The 10,389-nt window shown below is 63.9% G+C and overlaps 2 protein-coding genes across 2 annotated transcripts; one reads left to right on the top strand and one right to left on the bottom strand.

Annotated features, from left to right (window-relative positions):
• The first annotated feature begins 6 nt into the window (after nucleotides 1-6).
• Nucleotides 7-2,711, top strand: LOC310891776 (arf-GAP with coiled-coil, ANK repeat and PH domain-containing protein 1-like). Its single transcript, XM_083854005.1, has 6 exons — nucleotides 7-128; nucleotides 768-940; nucleotides 1,040-1,149; nucleotides 1,853-1,963; nucleotides 2,064-2,113; nucleotides 2,494-2,711. Exons 2-6 carry the CDS (start codon nucleotides 851-853, stop codon nucleotides 2,592-2,594), a joined length of 462 nt encoding a protein of 153 aa, XP_083710131.1. The 5' UTR covers nucleotides 7-128; nucleotides 768-850; the 3' UTR covers nucleotides 2,595-2,711.
• Nucleotides 2,712-2,857: 146 nt separating this feature from the next.
• On the bottom strand, nucleotides 2,858-6,969 carry LOC310891775 (monocarboxylate transporter 13-like; the record flags this gene model as incomplete). Its single annotated transcript, XM_083854004.1, is given in 5 exon segments — nucleotides 2,858-3,569; nucleotides 4,345-4,600; nucleotides 4,602-5,086; nucleotides 5,873-6,016; nucleotides 6,777-6,969. Coding segments are annotated over 5 exon segments (1,269 nt in total). The 3' UTR covers nucleotides 2,858-3,378.
• Between the last annotated feature and the right edge of the window lie 3,420 nt (nucleotides 6,970-10,389).

The following is a 10,389-nucleotide window of genomic DNA, read 5'->3' as shown; positions in this document are numbered from 1 at the left end:
GGACTGGATCCGCGCCAAGTACGTGGAGAAGAAATTCGTCACCCGCCTGCCGGGGGGGGGCACCAAGCCCCGCCCCCCGCGCCCAGGCCCCGCCCCCCGAGGAAGCCCCGCCCACCGCGGCTCCCAGGGTGAGGGGGCGGGGCCTCGCGGGGTGGGGGAGGGGGGAAGGGGCGGGGCTTGAGCTAGGGGCGGGGTTGTGTCGGGGGCGGGGCTTATGGTAAGGGGGCGGGGCTTGGGTTGGGGGCGGGGCTTAACATGGGCGGGGCTTGGCACGGGCAGGGGTTGGGGGTGGGGCTTAGCAGGGGGCGTGGCTTAGCAAAGGGGCGGGGCTTGTCCTTAGAGGGGCGGGGCTTGTCCTTAAAGGGGAGGGGCTTATCCTTAAAGGGGAGGGGCTTATCCTTAAAGGGGGCGGGGCTTGTGGTGGGAGGGGCGGGGTTTGTGCTGAAGGGGCGGGGTTTGGGGTGGAGAGGCGGGGCTTCACGATAAGGGGAGGGGCTTCCAGGGTGGGCGGGGCATCCAATACAAGTGGGCGGGGCGTCTGGGGGGCGGAGCCTCCAAGACGGGTGGGCGGGGCTTCCAGGGTGGGCGGGGCCTCCAAGACAGGTGGGCGGGGCTCCTGCCCCCCACCTGCACTTCATCTCAATGGAGCCGGGTGTGGTCGGCTGGGGTGGGCGTGGCTTTGCGACGAGTGGGCGTGGCTTGTGGCGGGTGGGCGTGGCAGATGGCGTAGTGGGCGTGTCCTGACACCCCCCCGCCCCCTTCCGCAGAGCCCAGCGAGGCCGAGGGCCCCCCCAGCCTGCACCCCGGGGCGCTGCTGTACTGGGCGGCCCAGCACCGGCGCCTGCCCACCATGGCCGACGCGCTGGCCCACGGCGCCGACCCCGGCTGGGTGAACGCGGCCGAGGAGAACCGCACGCCCCTGCTGCAGGCCGTGGCCGCGGTAAGGGCGGGGGCGGGGGGCACACGGGAACGACACCCCCACGTTGGGTGCTGGGGGCACCCCTAAATCTGTGCCCCCCCCCCCCCCCCACACTTTTAGAACTCCCTGCTGGCCTGCGAGTTCCTGCTGCAGAACGGAGCCAGCGTCAACCAGAGCGACAGCCACGGGCGGGGGCCGCTGCACCACGCCACCATGCTGGGCCACACTGGGTGAGTCCCAGTAAAGAACTGGGAGGGGAACTGGGGGGGGCTCCCGGGGGGGGTGCTGCTCAACATCCCTATTGCATGAATGGTGGCGGTGCCCATCCCTAACATGGTCACTTGGTGAAGCTAAGCAGGAGGTGCCTTGTTCAGTTCGTGGATGGGTGACCGCGATTGTGAGGGTCCCCCTTAATTACAGTCCTGAATCAGGCCCCCCCACACACTTTAACCCCCAGGGAAGCCTCAGTGGTTTATTGGGGTTATTTTCCTGTTGCTCTGGTGCTCCCAGTGTCCCCCAGTACCATACTGGGAGGGCAGCTTACAGAGCCCCCATTTTATGAATGGCGGCGTTGCCCACCCCTAAAGCAGATGGTAGGGAAGCTAAGCAGGGGCTGCCCCGTTTGGTTCCTGCATGGGTGACCAGCCCCAATTCCTTGCGGGGGGGGGACCCATTTCCTTTGGGGGGGGGGGTCCTTATTCCCTTCTGGGGGGACCTATTTGGAAAGCTCCCTTTTTCTGGGGGAGGGGGGGGGGGGCGGGGGTTCCAATTCCCCCCACCCCTTCTCCAAGGGGAGCACCAGCACAGCTTCCTTTGTAGGGAAGCTAAGCAGGCACAGCCCCGTTCAGTACCTGGATGGGAGACCGCAGCCCCCTGACCCCCCACAATTATTGACCCCCCCCCATATTATCTCTCCCCCCCCCCAAATTCCAGCCTGGCCTGCCTCTTCCTGAAGCGGGGGGCTGACATGAACGCGGTGGACGCGGAGGGGAAGGACGCCCTCACCATCGCCATCGAGCTGGCCAACGCCGACATCGTCACCCTGTGAGTGCACCCTTGGGTGGGGGTGGGGGTGGGGGGGGCAGCACCCTTGGGTGGGGGGAACCCCCCCCTTCACCCCCCACCCCTGCTTTCTCCCCCTCAGGCTGCGGCTGGCCAAGATGCGGGAGCTGGACGTTGCCCAGGGGCAGACTGGTGGGTTTTTGGGGGGGGGGGGGGCGGGGGCTGAGCTTCAGGATTTGGGGAGGGGGCTCTGGGTTTTGGGGTGAACCTGGGTACGGGGGCTTCTGGCGGGGATCGCAGAGGAGTGGGTTTTGGGGGGTGGTCTGGGAAGTAAAAAAGGGGGGGGTCGTGAAATTTGGGGGTATCCTCGAGTTCGGAGGGAAAAAGGATGGGGGGGAGACCCTCAACTGGGAGGGGGCGCAATAGGGGTTTTGGGGGGGGATCCTGAGTTTGGGCTGATCCTTTGTGAGTCGGGGGGGGGCTTCCTTAAATTTGGGGTCCCCTGATGGGAGGTTTCAAGGGGGGGCGTCCCCGTGTTGGGGCCCCCCCACCCACGCCCACCCCCCTTGCAGGCGACGACACCTACCTCGACATCTTCCGCGACATCTCCCTCATGGCCTCCGACCACCCCGAGAAGCTCGCCCGCCCCCACCACAAGCTCACCACCCTCTAGCTCCGCCCCCTCCGGCCATGCCCCGCCCCCTCTGGGAAGGCCCCGCCCCCTCCCTGGGGCAGGCCCCGCCCCTTTGCAGGCAGCTACCAATAGAATAAAGCCATGCCTCAGCCTCCACCCCCCTGCCACGGTCCTTGAACATCTGATGCAGTACCTAGAACAGGGCTGGTTGGGCTACCTAGAACCGCCCCCAAAATGGGCCCTGGTTGGGGCACCTAGAACGTCCCACCCCCAAAATGGGCACCAAATGGGTCCTCCAGAACCCACCCCCCCCGATCTGCTCCCCATGATGGGCTGTGGGTGGGCAACCTAGAACCAGCCCCCCCCAAATCTCCCATCTCAAATGGTTGTGTTACCTAGAACCGAGCGCTCAACGTGAGCTGGGTCACCAAGAACTGACCTTCACAGCTCCCTACCTAAAATGGCTCCCGACGGGGTGGCCCCCTCCCCAAATACATTATCTAGACTGGATCCTGGTTGGGTTACCTGGAACTGAGACCCCCCCCCCATATTCCTCACATAAACCAGCTCGGGGTTGGGGGACCTAGAACTGACCCCAAACCCATCACCTAAAACGGATTCTGGCCGGGTCACCCCACACCAACCCCAATGTGTTATCTAGAACCCCCTTTTTGTGTTATCATGGGGTACCCCCCGACCCCATCCTCAATTTACCCCCCCCCCGAGGGTGACACCCACCCTCTGCCCCCACCCCTGGGTGCCAAAGGAGGGACGGAGCCCAGGCCGAGCTTTGTGGGGAGCAGAGGGTTTAACGTGGCTGGTTCTAGAGCGTCGAGGGGGAAACCGTGGGGCCCTCGCTAGGGGCCAAGCCGTGACCCCCCCCTTTGCCACCATCACCCCGGGAAGTGCGGAAGAAGCCGGGGAGGGTGAGGATGAGGAGGCTCCCTGCCAGGAGGAAGGCGCCAGCAGCGAGGAAGGAGGCTGTGAAGTCCCCGGTCAGGTCCCGCAGCCAACCTGAAAGACATTGGGGCGCCTGGAACCCCAGAACCCCACCTAGAACCAGCCCAGAGAACAGCTGGGGGGAGGTGGGAAGGGTTGGAGGACGAGGAACACGTGGGATGGGGCACCTAGAACCCCAGACCCCTCCCTAGAACCACCCCCAGACACTGCTCGGGGGGGTTCTGAGGGGTACCCCCGGCGTGTTGGGGCACCAAGAACGTCCAGCATGGCCAAGGTTGCCCAACCCTCGAGGTCTTGGGCCAATTTTTGGTCTAAGATAGTGAGAAAATGGGCCCGGGAGCCCCCCCAGCTGCCCAACGCAGCCAATCCTAAGACTCCTAACCCCACCACACGTCATCGCCCACCCAATCAGCCACGAGGATGGAAATGTGTCCCCAGCCGGGCCCTAGGTGTGCCCCATGACTGGTTCTAGGTCCCCCAACCCTGTCTTGTGTCCATGGTGCCGTTTTGTGATATAGAACGATTGGAAATGAGGACAGAAGCCCCTCCTAGGTGTGCTGCATGGCTGGTTCTAGGTCACCCAGCCCACCATGACCAACTGCTGACCCCATGAGCCATGGGGATGGGGAACGGGCCCCCTAACCACACTCTAGATGCCCCCAGTGATCAGTTCTAGGTCACCCAACCCCACAACACGCCGGTGGCATCTTTTTCTGACCCACAATGATGAAAATTAGGCCAACAACCACTCCTGGGTTCCCCCCATGACCGGTCCTAGGTCCCCCAACCCCTCCAGCACCCCCAGCCCCACAGCGGGCCGCCTTCCTACCGGCAAAGGGAGCCCCCAGCAGCGACCCGAAGCTCTCGAACATCTGCATGAGGCCGATGGCGTGGATCAGTCGCCCAGCGCCCACCACCTCGGCCACGCTGGTGAACTGCAGGGGCACGATGGCGCCGGCGCAGAACCCGTAGGCCAAGGCCAAGGACAGGAGGCCCCCGAAGGAGGTCCCCAAGGGCAGCAGCAGCAGCGCCAGCCCCGTCAGCACGGACCAACCGAAGAGGTGGCGGAGCAAGGGGGCGGCGGGGGCGGGCGGCCAGCAAGCCCGCCACCACCCGCCCGCTGCCGTCGGCCACCGCCGTCGCCGCCATCACCAGCCCGGCGCGGCGCTCGTCGCACCCCACCTCGTGGGCGCGGGCCGGCCCGTGGACGTAGGGCACGTAGTAGCCGGCGTCCACCAGCACGAAGGCCAAGGCGTAGCGGAGGAAGGGGCCGTGACGCAGCAGCCGCGACAACCCCGTTTGGCCCCGCAGCGGCCCCGGTGACTCGCTGGGGACATCCAGAGGCCGCAGCAAGGCGCCGGCGACCATCAGGTTGAAGGAGATGGCGGCCAGGAGGAGCAGGGCCCCCCGCCAGCCGTAGGTGTCCAGCAGAAGAGGGACCAGGGGGCCCAGGGCCAGCCCCGAGACGCTGGCGCCTGACATGGCCAAGCCCGTGGCCAGCGCGCGCCGCGCCGGGAAGTAGCGGCCCACGGTCCCCAGCGAGGGCGTGAAGACCAGCGCCCAGCCCAGGCCTGCGGAGAAAGGTTGGGGGGGGGCGGCTTCTGGGCGGGGCTGGCCAATGGAGGGGGGTGGGAGGGGCTTACGGTGAGTGCCCAATGGAGGGGGGGTGGGATAAGGGCAGCCAATGGGAGTGGTGGTTCTAGGTCGCGCAACGGGATGGGGTGGTTTGAGGCATTTAGTTGGGGATGGGGGGTTCTAGGTCACCCAATGCGATAGGATGGTTTGAGTCACTCAATTGTCAGGGGGAGGGAGGGGTTCTAGGTCACCCGTGGGGCTGGGGTGGACTAGGTTGCCCAATGGTTTGGGATGTTCTAGGTGTCCCAATGGCCTGGGGCCATCTGAGGTCCCCCAGGGATGATGAACATCCTGGGTCACCCAATGGGCTGGGGTGGTCCAGGTCACCCCATAGTCAAGGATGGTCTAGGTCACCCATGTTCCCTTGCGTCCCATCTATCACCCAAGGAACCCCTATGTTCTAGGTCACCCAACCCCATCCGTCGTTCATCCAAGGAACTCTCACCTTCTGGGTCACCCAACCCCACCCCTCCCTCACCCAAGGGAATGCCCGTGTTCTAGGTCACTCAAAACCAGCACCACCCCAAGGAACCCCCACGTTCTAGGTCACCCAACCCCATCCCTTCTTCACCCAAGGGAAGCCCCACGTTTTAGGTCACCCAACCCTTCCCTCACCCAAAGGAACCCCCACGTTCTAGGTCACCCAACCCCTCTCCCGCCCCCTCCCTCACCCTGCCGCCCACCCCCCCCCGCCCCGTGTCCCAGCAGCCCCCGCCCCGTACCCGCCAGCAGCCCCACACTGAGGTAGAGGTGGGCCAGGTGGGTGGCGAAGGCCCCCAGCAGGAACCCCAGGCCCGTGAGGAAGCCCCCGGCCATGACCACGGGGCGGGCGCCGAAGCGGGTGCTCAGGGAGCTGGCCAGGGGTCCTGCAACGGAGGACAGGCCCCCAGGGGTGTTTACTGGGAGGACTGGGAGCCAGGGATGGGGGGAGTGGGGGCGGGGTCCCAGTGCCTCCCAGGGATCCTTACTGGTGGGATTGGGACCCCAGGGTGAAGGGCAGGGTGCTCCCAGTGCGTCCCACTTGCCCCAGGACTTCCTAATGGTGGGATTGGGAACCCCAGGGAGAGAGGGGAGGGGGTCCCAGTGCTCCCATTCCCTCCCAGCAGCCCCCAAGCTCCCTTACTGGTGGAACTGGGACTTCAGGGAGACAAGTGAGGGAGGTCCCAGTGCCCCCCACAGTCCTCAAACCCCATTGTTGGTGCCACTAGGACTTCAGGGGCATGGCTGAGGGGCCCCCAGCCCTCCCAGTATCCTCCCAGTATCCCCTAAAACCCTTTCTGGTGGCTCTGGGTCCCCAGGGAGACAGATGAGGGCCCCCCAAACCCTCCCAGTATCCTCCCAGTATCCTCCCAACCCCTTTACTGGTAGCACTGAGACCCCAGGAACATGGGTGAGTGGCCTCCAGCTCTCCCAGTATCCTTCCAGTACTCCCAGTCCCTGTTACTGGTGGCTCTGGATCCCTGGGGACACAGGTGAGACCCCCCTCCCCAACCCTCCCAGTATCCTCCCTGTATCCTCCCAACCCCTTTACTGGTAGCACTGGGCCCCCAAGAACACGCATGAGGCCCCTCCCAAGCCCTCCCAGTATCCCCAGCCCTCCCAGTTACCCCCAGTACCCCCGCTCACCGCCCAGTTGCAGCGTGGCGATGGCGGCGGAGCCCACCCAGGCCACGGCCCCTGCCCCCCCCCCGAGGGACCCCCCCAGCGCCCCCAGGCAGAGCCCCAGCGCCCGCAGCCCCCCGAACACCAGCCCCGACTGCAGGAAGGCGCCCCCCACCACCGCCCACCCCCAGGGGGGCGGCGGGGACCCCCCCGCCATCGCCCGGCGGGGGGGGGGGGCGGGGGGGGGCACTGGGGATAAAGGGGGGGGAGAGGGGACAAAGGGGGGGCAGGTTTTTGGGGGGGCTGGGTGATGGGGGGGGACAAGGGGGAGAGACAGAGGGGAAAAGGGGGGGGGTCACAGGGTAACGGGGGACCCTGGTGGTGGGGGGGCACAGGGGGCAAGGGGGGGGCAAAGGGGGGGAAGGGGGGGCAAGGGGCGGTCAGAGGGGACAAGGGGGGGGGTCACAGGTTAATGGGGGGGGGCCTGCTAATGGGGGGGCACAGGGGACAAGGGGGGGGCAAGGGGGGACAAACGAGACAAGGGGGGGCACGGGTTAAGGGGGGACCCAGGTAATGGGGGGAGGGGGGATACAGGGGACAAAGGGGGGGGGACAGAAGGGACAAGGAGGGGGGGACAAGGGGGGGACAAAGGGGACGAGGGGGGGGCCCAGGCGTCCGGGGGGGGCACTCGGATGTCCCCAGCAGAGCAGGCAGCTGCAAAAAGGGACCAGGATAAATTGGGGGGGGGGGGGGGGGGGGGGCACAAGTGGGGGAGGGGAAAGGTAACAGGGGGTGGGGGGTCCCAGGTGTTTTTTTGGGGGGGGGGTCCCAGGTGTTTTTTTGGGGGGGGGGGTTCAGGTGTTTTGGGGGGGGTGTCAGGTGTTTGGGGGGGGTCCCAGGTGTATGGGGGGGTTTCAGGTGTTTCGAGGTCCCAAATTGGGGGGGGGTGTCTGAGGTAATGGGGGGCCCTGGGGGGGGGTCCCAGGTGGGGGGGGTCCCATATAATGAGGGCGGGGGGGGGGGGGGGCAAATAATGGGCGGGGAGGGTCCCAGGTAATGGGTGGGGAGGGGAAGTTATGGGGGGGGGGGGGGTCCCAGGTAATGCGGGGGGGGGTCCCAGTTAATGGGGGCCCCAGTTTTATGGGGGGGGGTCCCAGATGATGGGGGGGGGCACAACACCAGGTGATTGGGGGGGGGGCACGGGGGGGGGGGGGTCCCAGCTGTCCCCAGCCACTCCCTACCTGACTCAGCCTTGGGACAGCCACGGGGGGGGGGGGGGGGGGGGGGGGCAAAGTCCAGCCGCGGGGGGGGGTCCCAGAGCCTCTCCTGGAGCCTCTGTTAATGATCGACCCCCCCCCCCCCCGGAGCCCCCCCCCCATCAAGGGGATTCCCCCCCCCTCCCTGGGCAAAGGTCGCCAAGGGGGAGGGGACGCCGGGAGGCTGCGAGTCTTGGGGGGGGGACTGGGGGGGGGGGGGGGGCGGGGCTCACGTGGGTCCTATGGGGGGGAGCACCAGGGTCCCGGGGTGGGGGGGGGTCACATCTGGGTGTCATGGGGGGGGAGGGTGTCTTCGGGGGGGGGCGCCCAGACACCTGGGGGGACACCTGGAACCCCTTGGGGGGGGGGTCCTATGGGGGGGGGGGCATTTTGGGGGCCTAATTCCTGATTTTGGGGGCTAAATCCCCAGTTTTGGGAGCCTAATGCCTCATTTTGGGGGCCAAAATCCCATTTTGGGGGCCTAATGCCTCATTTTGGGGGCAAAAACCCCCAGTTTTGGAGGCCTAATGCCTCATTTTGGGGCTAAAACCCCCAGTTTTGGAGGCCTAATGCCTCATTTTCGGGCCAAAACCCCCAGTTTTGGGGGCCTAATGCCTCATTTTGGGGGCTAAAACCCCCAGTTTTGGGGGCATAATGCCTCATTTTGGGGCCCAAACCCCCAGTTTTGGGGGCCTAATGCCTCATTTTGGGGGCCAAAATCCCCAGTTTCAGGGGCCTAATGCCTCATTTTTGGGGCTAAAACCCCCAGTTTTGGGGGCCTAATGCCTCATTTTCGGGCCAAAATCCCCAGTTTTGGGGCCTAATGCCTCATTTCGGGCCAAACTCCCCAGTTTTGAGGGCCTAATGCCTCATTTTCGGGCTAAAATCCCCAGTTTTGGGGGCCTAATGCCTCATTTTTGGTGCTAAAACCCCCAGTGTTGGGGGCCTAATGCCTCATTTTGGGGCCCAAACCCCCAGTTTTGGGGGCCTAATGCCTCATTTTGGGGGCCATAATCCCCATTTTTGGTTGACTAATGCCTCATTTTTGGTGCTAAAACCCCCAGTGTTGGGGGCCTTATGCCTCATTTTTGGGGCCAAAACCCCCAGTTTTGCGGACCTAATGCCTCATTTTGGGGGCTAAAACCCCAGTTTTGGGGGCCTAATGCCTCATTTTCGGGCCAAAATCCCCAGTTTTGGGGGCCTAATGCCTCATTTTCGGGCCAAACTCCCCAGTTTTGAGGGCCTAATGCCTCATTTTCGGGCTAAAATCCCCAGTTTTGGGGGCCTAATGCCTCATTTTTGGTGCTAAAACCCCCAGTGTTGGGGGCCTAATGCCTCATTTTGGGGCCCAAACCCCCAGTTTTGGGGGCCTAATGCCTCATTTTGGGGGCCATAATCCCCATTTTTGGTTGACTAATGCCTCATTTTTGGTGCTAAAACCCCCAGTGTTGGGGGCCTTATGCCTCATTTTTGGGGCCAAAACCCCCAGTTTTGCGGACCTAATGCCTCATTTTGGGGGCTAAAACCCCAGTTTTGGGGGCCTAATGCCTCTTTTTGGGGCCAAAATCCCCAGTTTTGGGGGCCTAATGCCTCATTTTTGGGGCTAAAACCCCCAGTTTTGGGGGCCTAATGCCTCCTTTTGGGGGCCAAAATCCCGGTTTGGGGGCCTAATGCCTCATTTTGGGGGCCAAAATCCCCAGTTTTGGGGGCCTAATGCCTTATTTATGGGGCTAAAACCCCCAGTTTTGGGGACCTAATGCCTCATTTTGGGGGCCAAAATCCCCAGTTTTGGGGGCCTAATGCCTCATTTTGGGGGCTAAAACCCCAGTTTTGGGGGCCTAATGCCTCATTTTGGGGGCCAAAATCCCCATTTTTGGTTGACTAATGCCTCATTTTGGTACTAAAACCCCCAGTGTTGGGGGCCTTATGCCTCATTTTTGGGGCCAAAATCCCCAGTTTTGGGGGCCTAATGCCTCATTTTGGGGGCTAAAACCCCCAGTTTTGGAGGCCTAATGCCTCCTTTTGGGGGCCAAAATCCCGTTTGGGGGACCTAATGCCTCATTTTTGGGGCTAAAACCCCCAGTTTTGGGGGCCTAATGCCTCATTTTGGGGGCCAAAATCCCCAGTTTTGGGGGCCTAATGCCTCATTTTGGGGGCCAAAATCCCCAGTTTTGGGGACCTAATGCCTCATTTTGGGGGCTAAAACCCCCAGTTTCAGGGGCCTAATGCCTCATTTTCGGGCCAAAATCCCCAGTTTTGGGGGCCTAATGCCTTATTTATGGGGCTAAAACCCCCAGTTTTGGGGGCCTAATGCCTCCTTTTGGGGGCCAAAATCCCATTTTGGGGGCCTAATGCCTCATTTTGGGGGCTAAAACCCCCAG

The sequence above is a fragment of the Anser anser genome, assembly GCF_964211835.1.
Source record: "Anser anser genome assembly, contig: HAP1_SCAFFOLD_500, whole genome shotgun sequence".
NCBI classification, from domain to species: domain Eukaryota; kingdom Metazoa; phylum Chordata; class Aves; order Anseriformes; family Anatidae; genus Anser; species Anser anser.
Note: the sequence above shows the minus strand (reverse complement) of the source record. Positions and strands in the feature narration are given on the sequence as shown.

Bases quoted from the DNA above. Each gene is read 5' to 3' on its own strand.
- LOC310891776 (XM_083854005.1), top strand. From the start codon at position 851: ATGGCCGACGCGCTGGCCCACGGCGCCGACCCCGGCTGGGTGAACGCG. The intron at 1,964-2,063 runs GTGAGTGCACCC...TCTCCCCCTCAG, and splicing joins AACGCCGACATCGTCACCCT to GCTGCGGCTGGCCAAGATGC. The intron at 2,114-2,493 runs GTGGGTTTTTGG...CCCCCCTTGCAG, and splicing joins CGTTGCCCAGGGGCAGACTG to GCGACGACACCTACCTCGAC.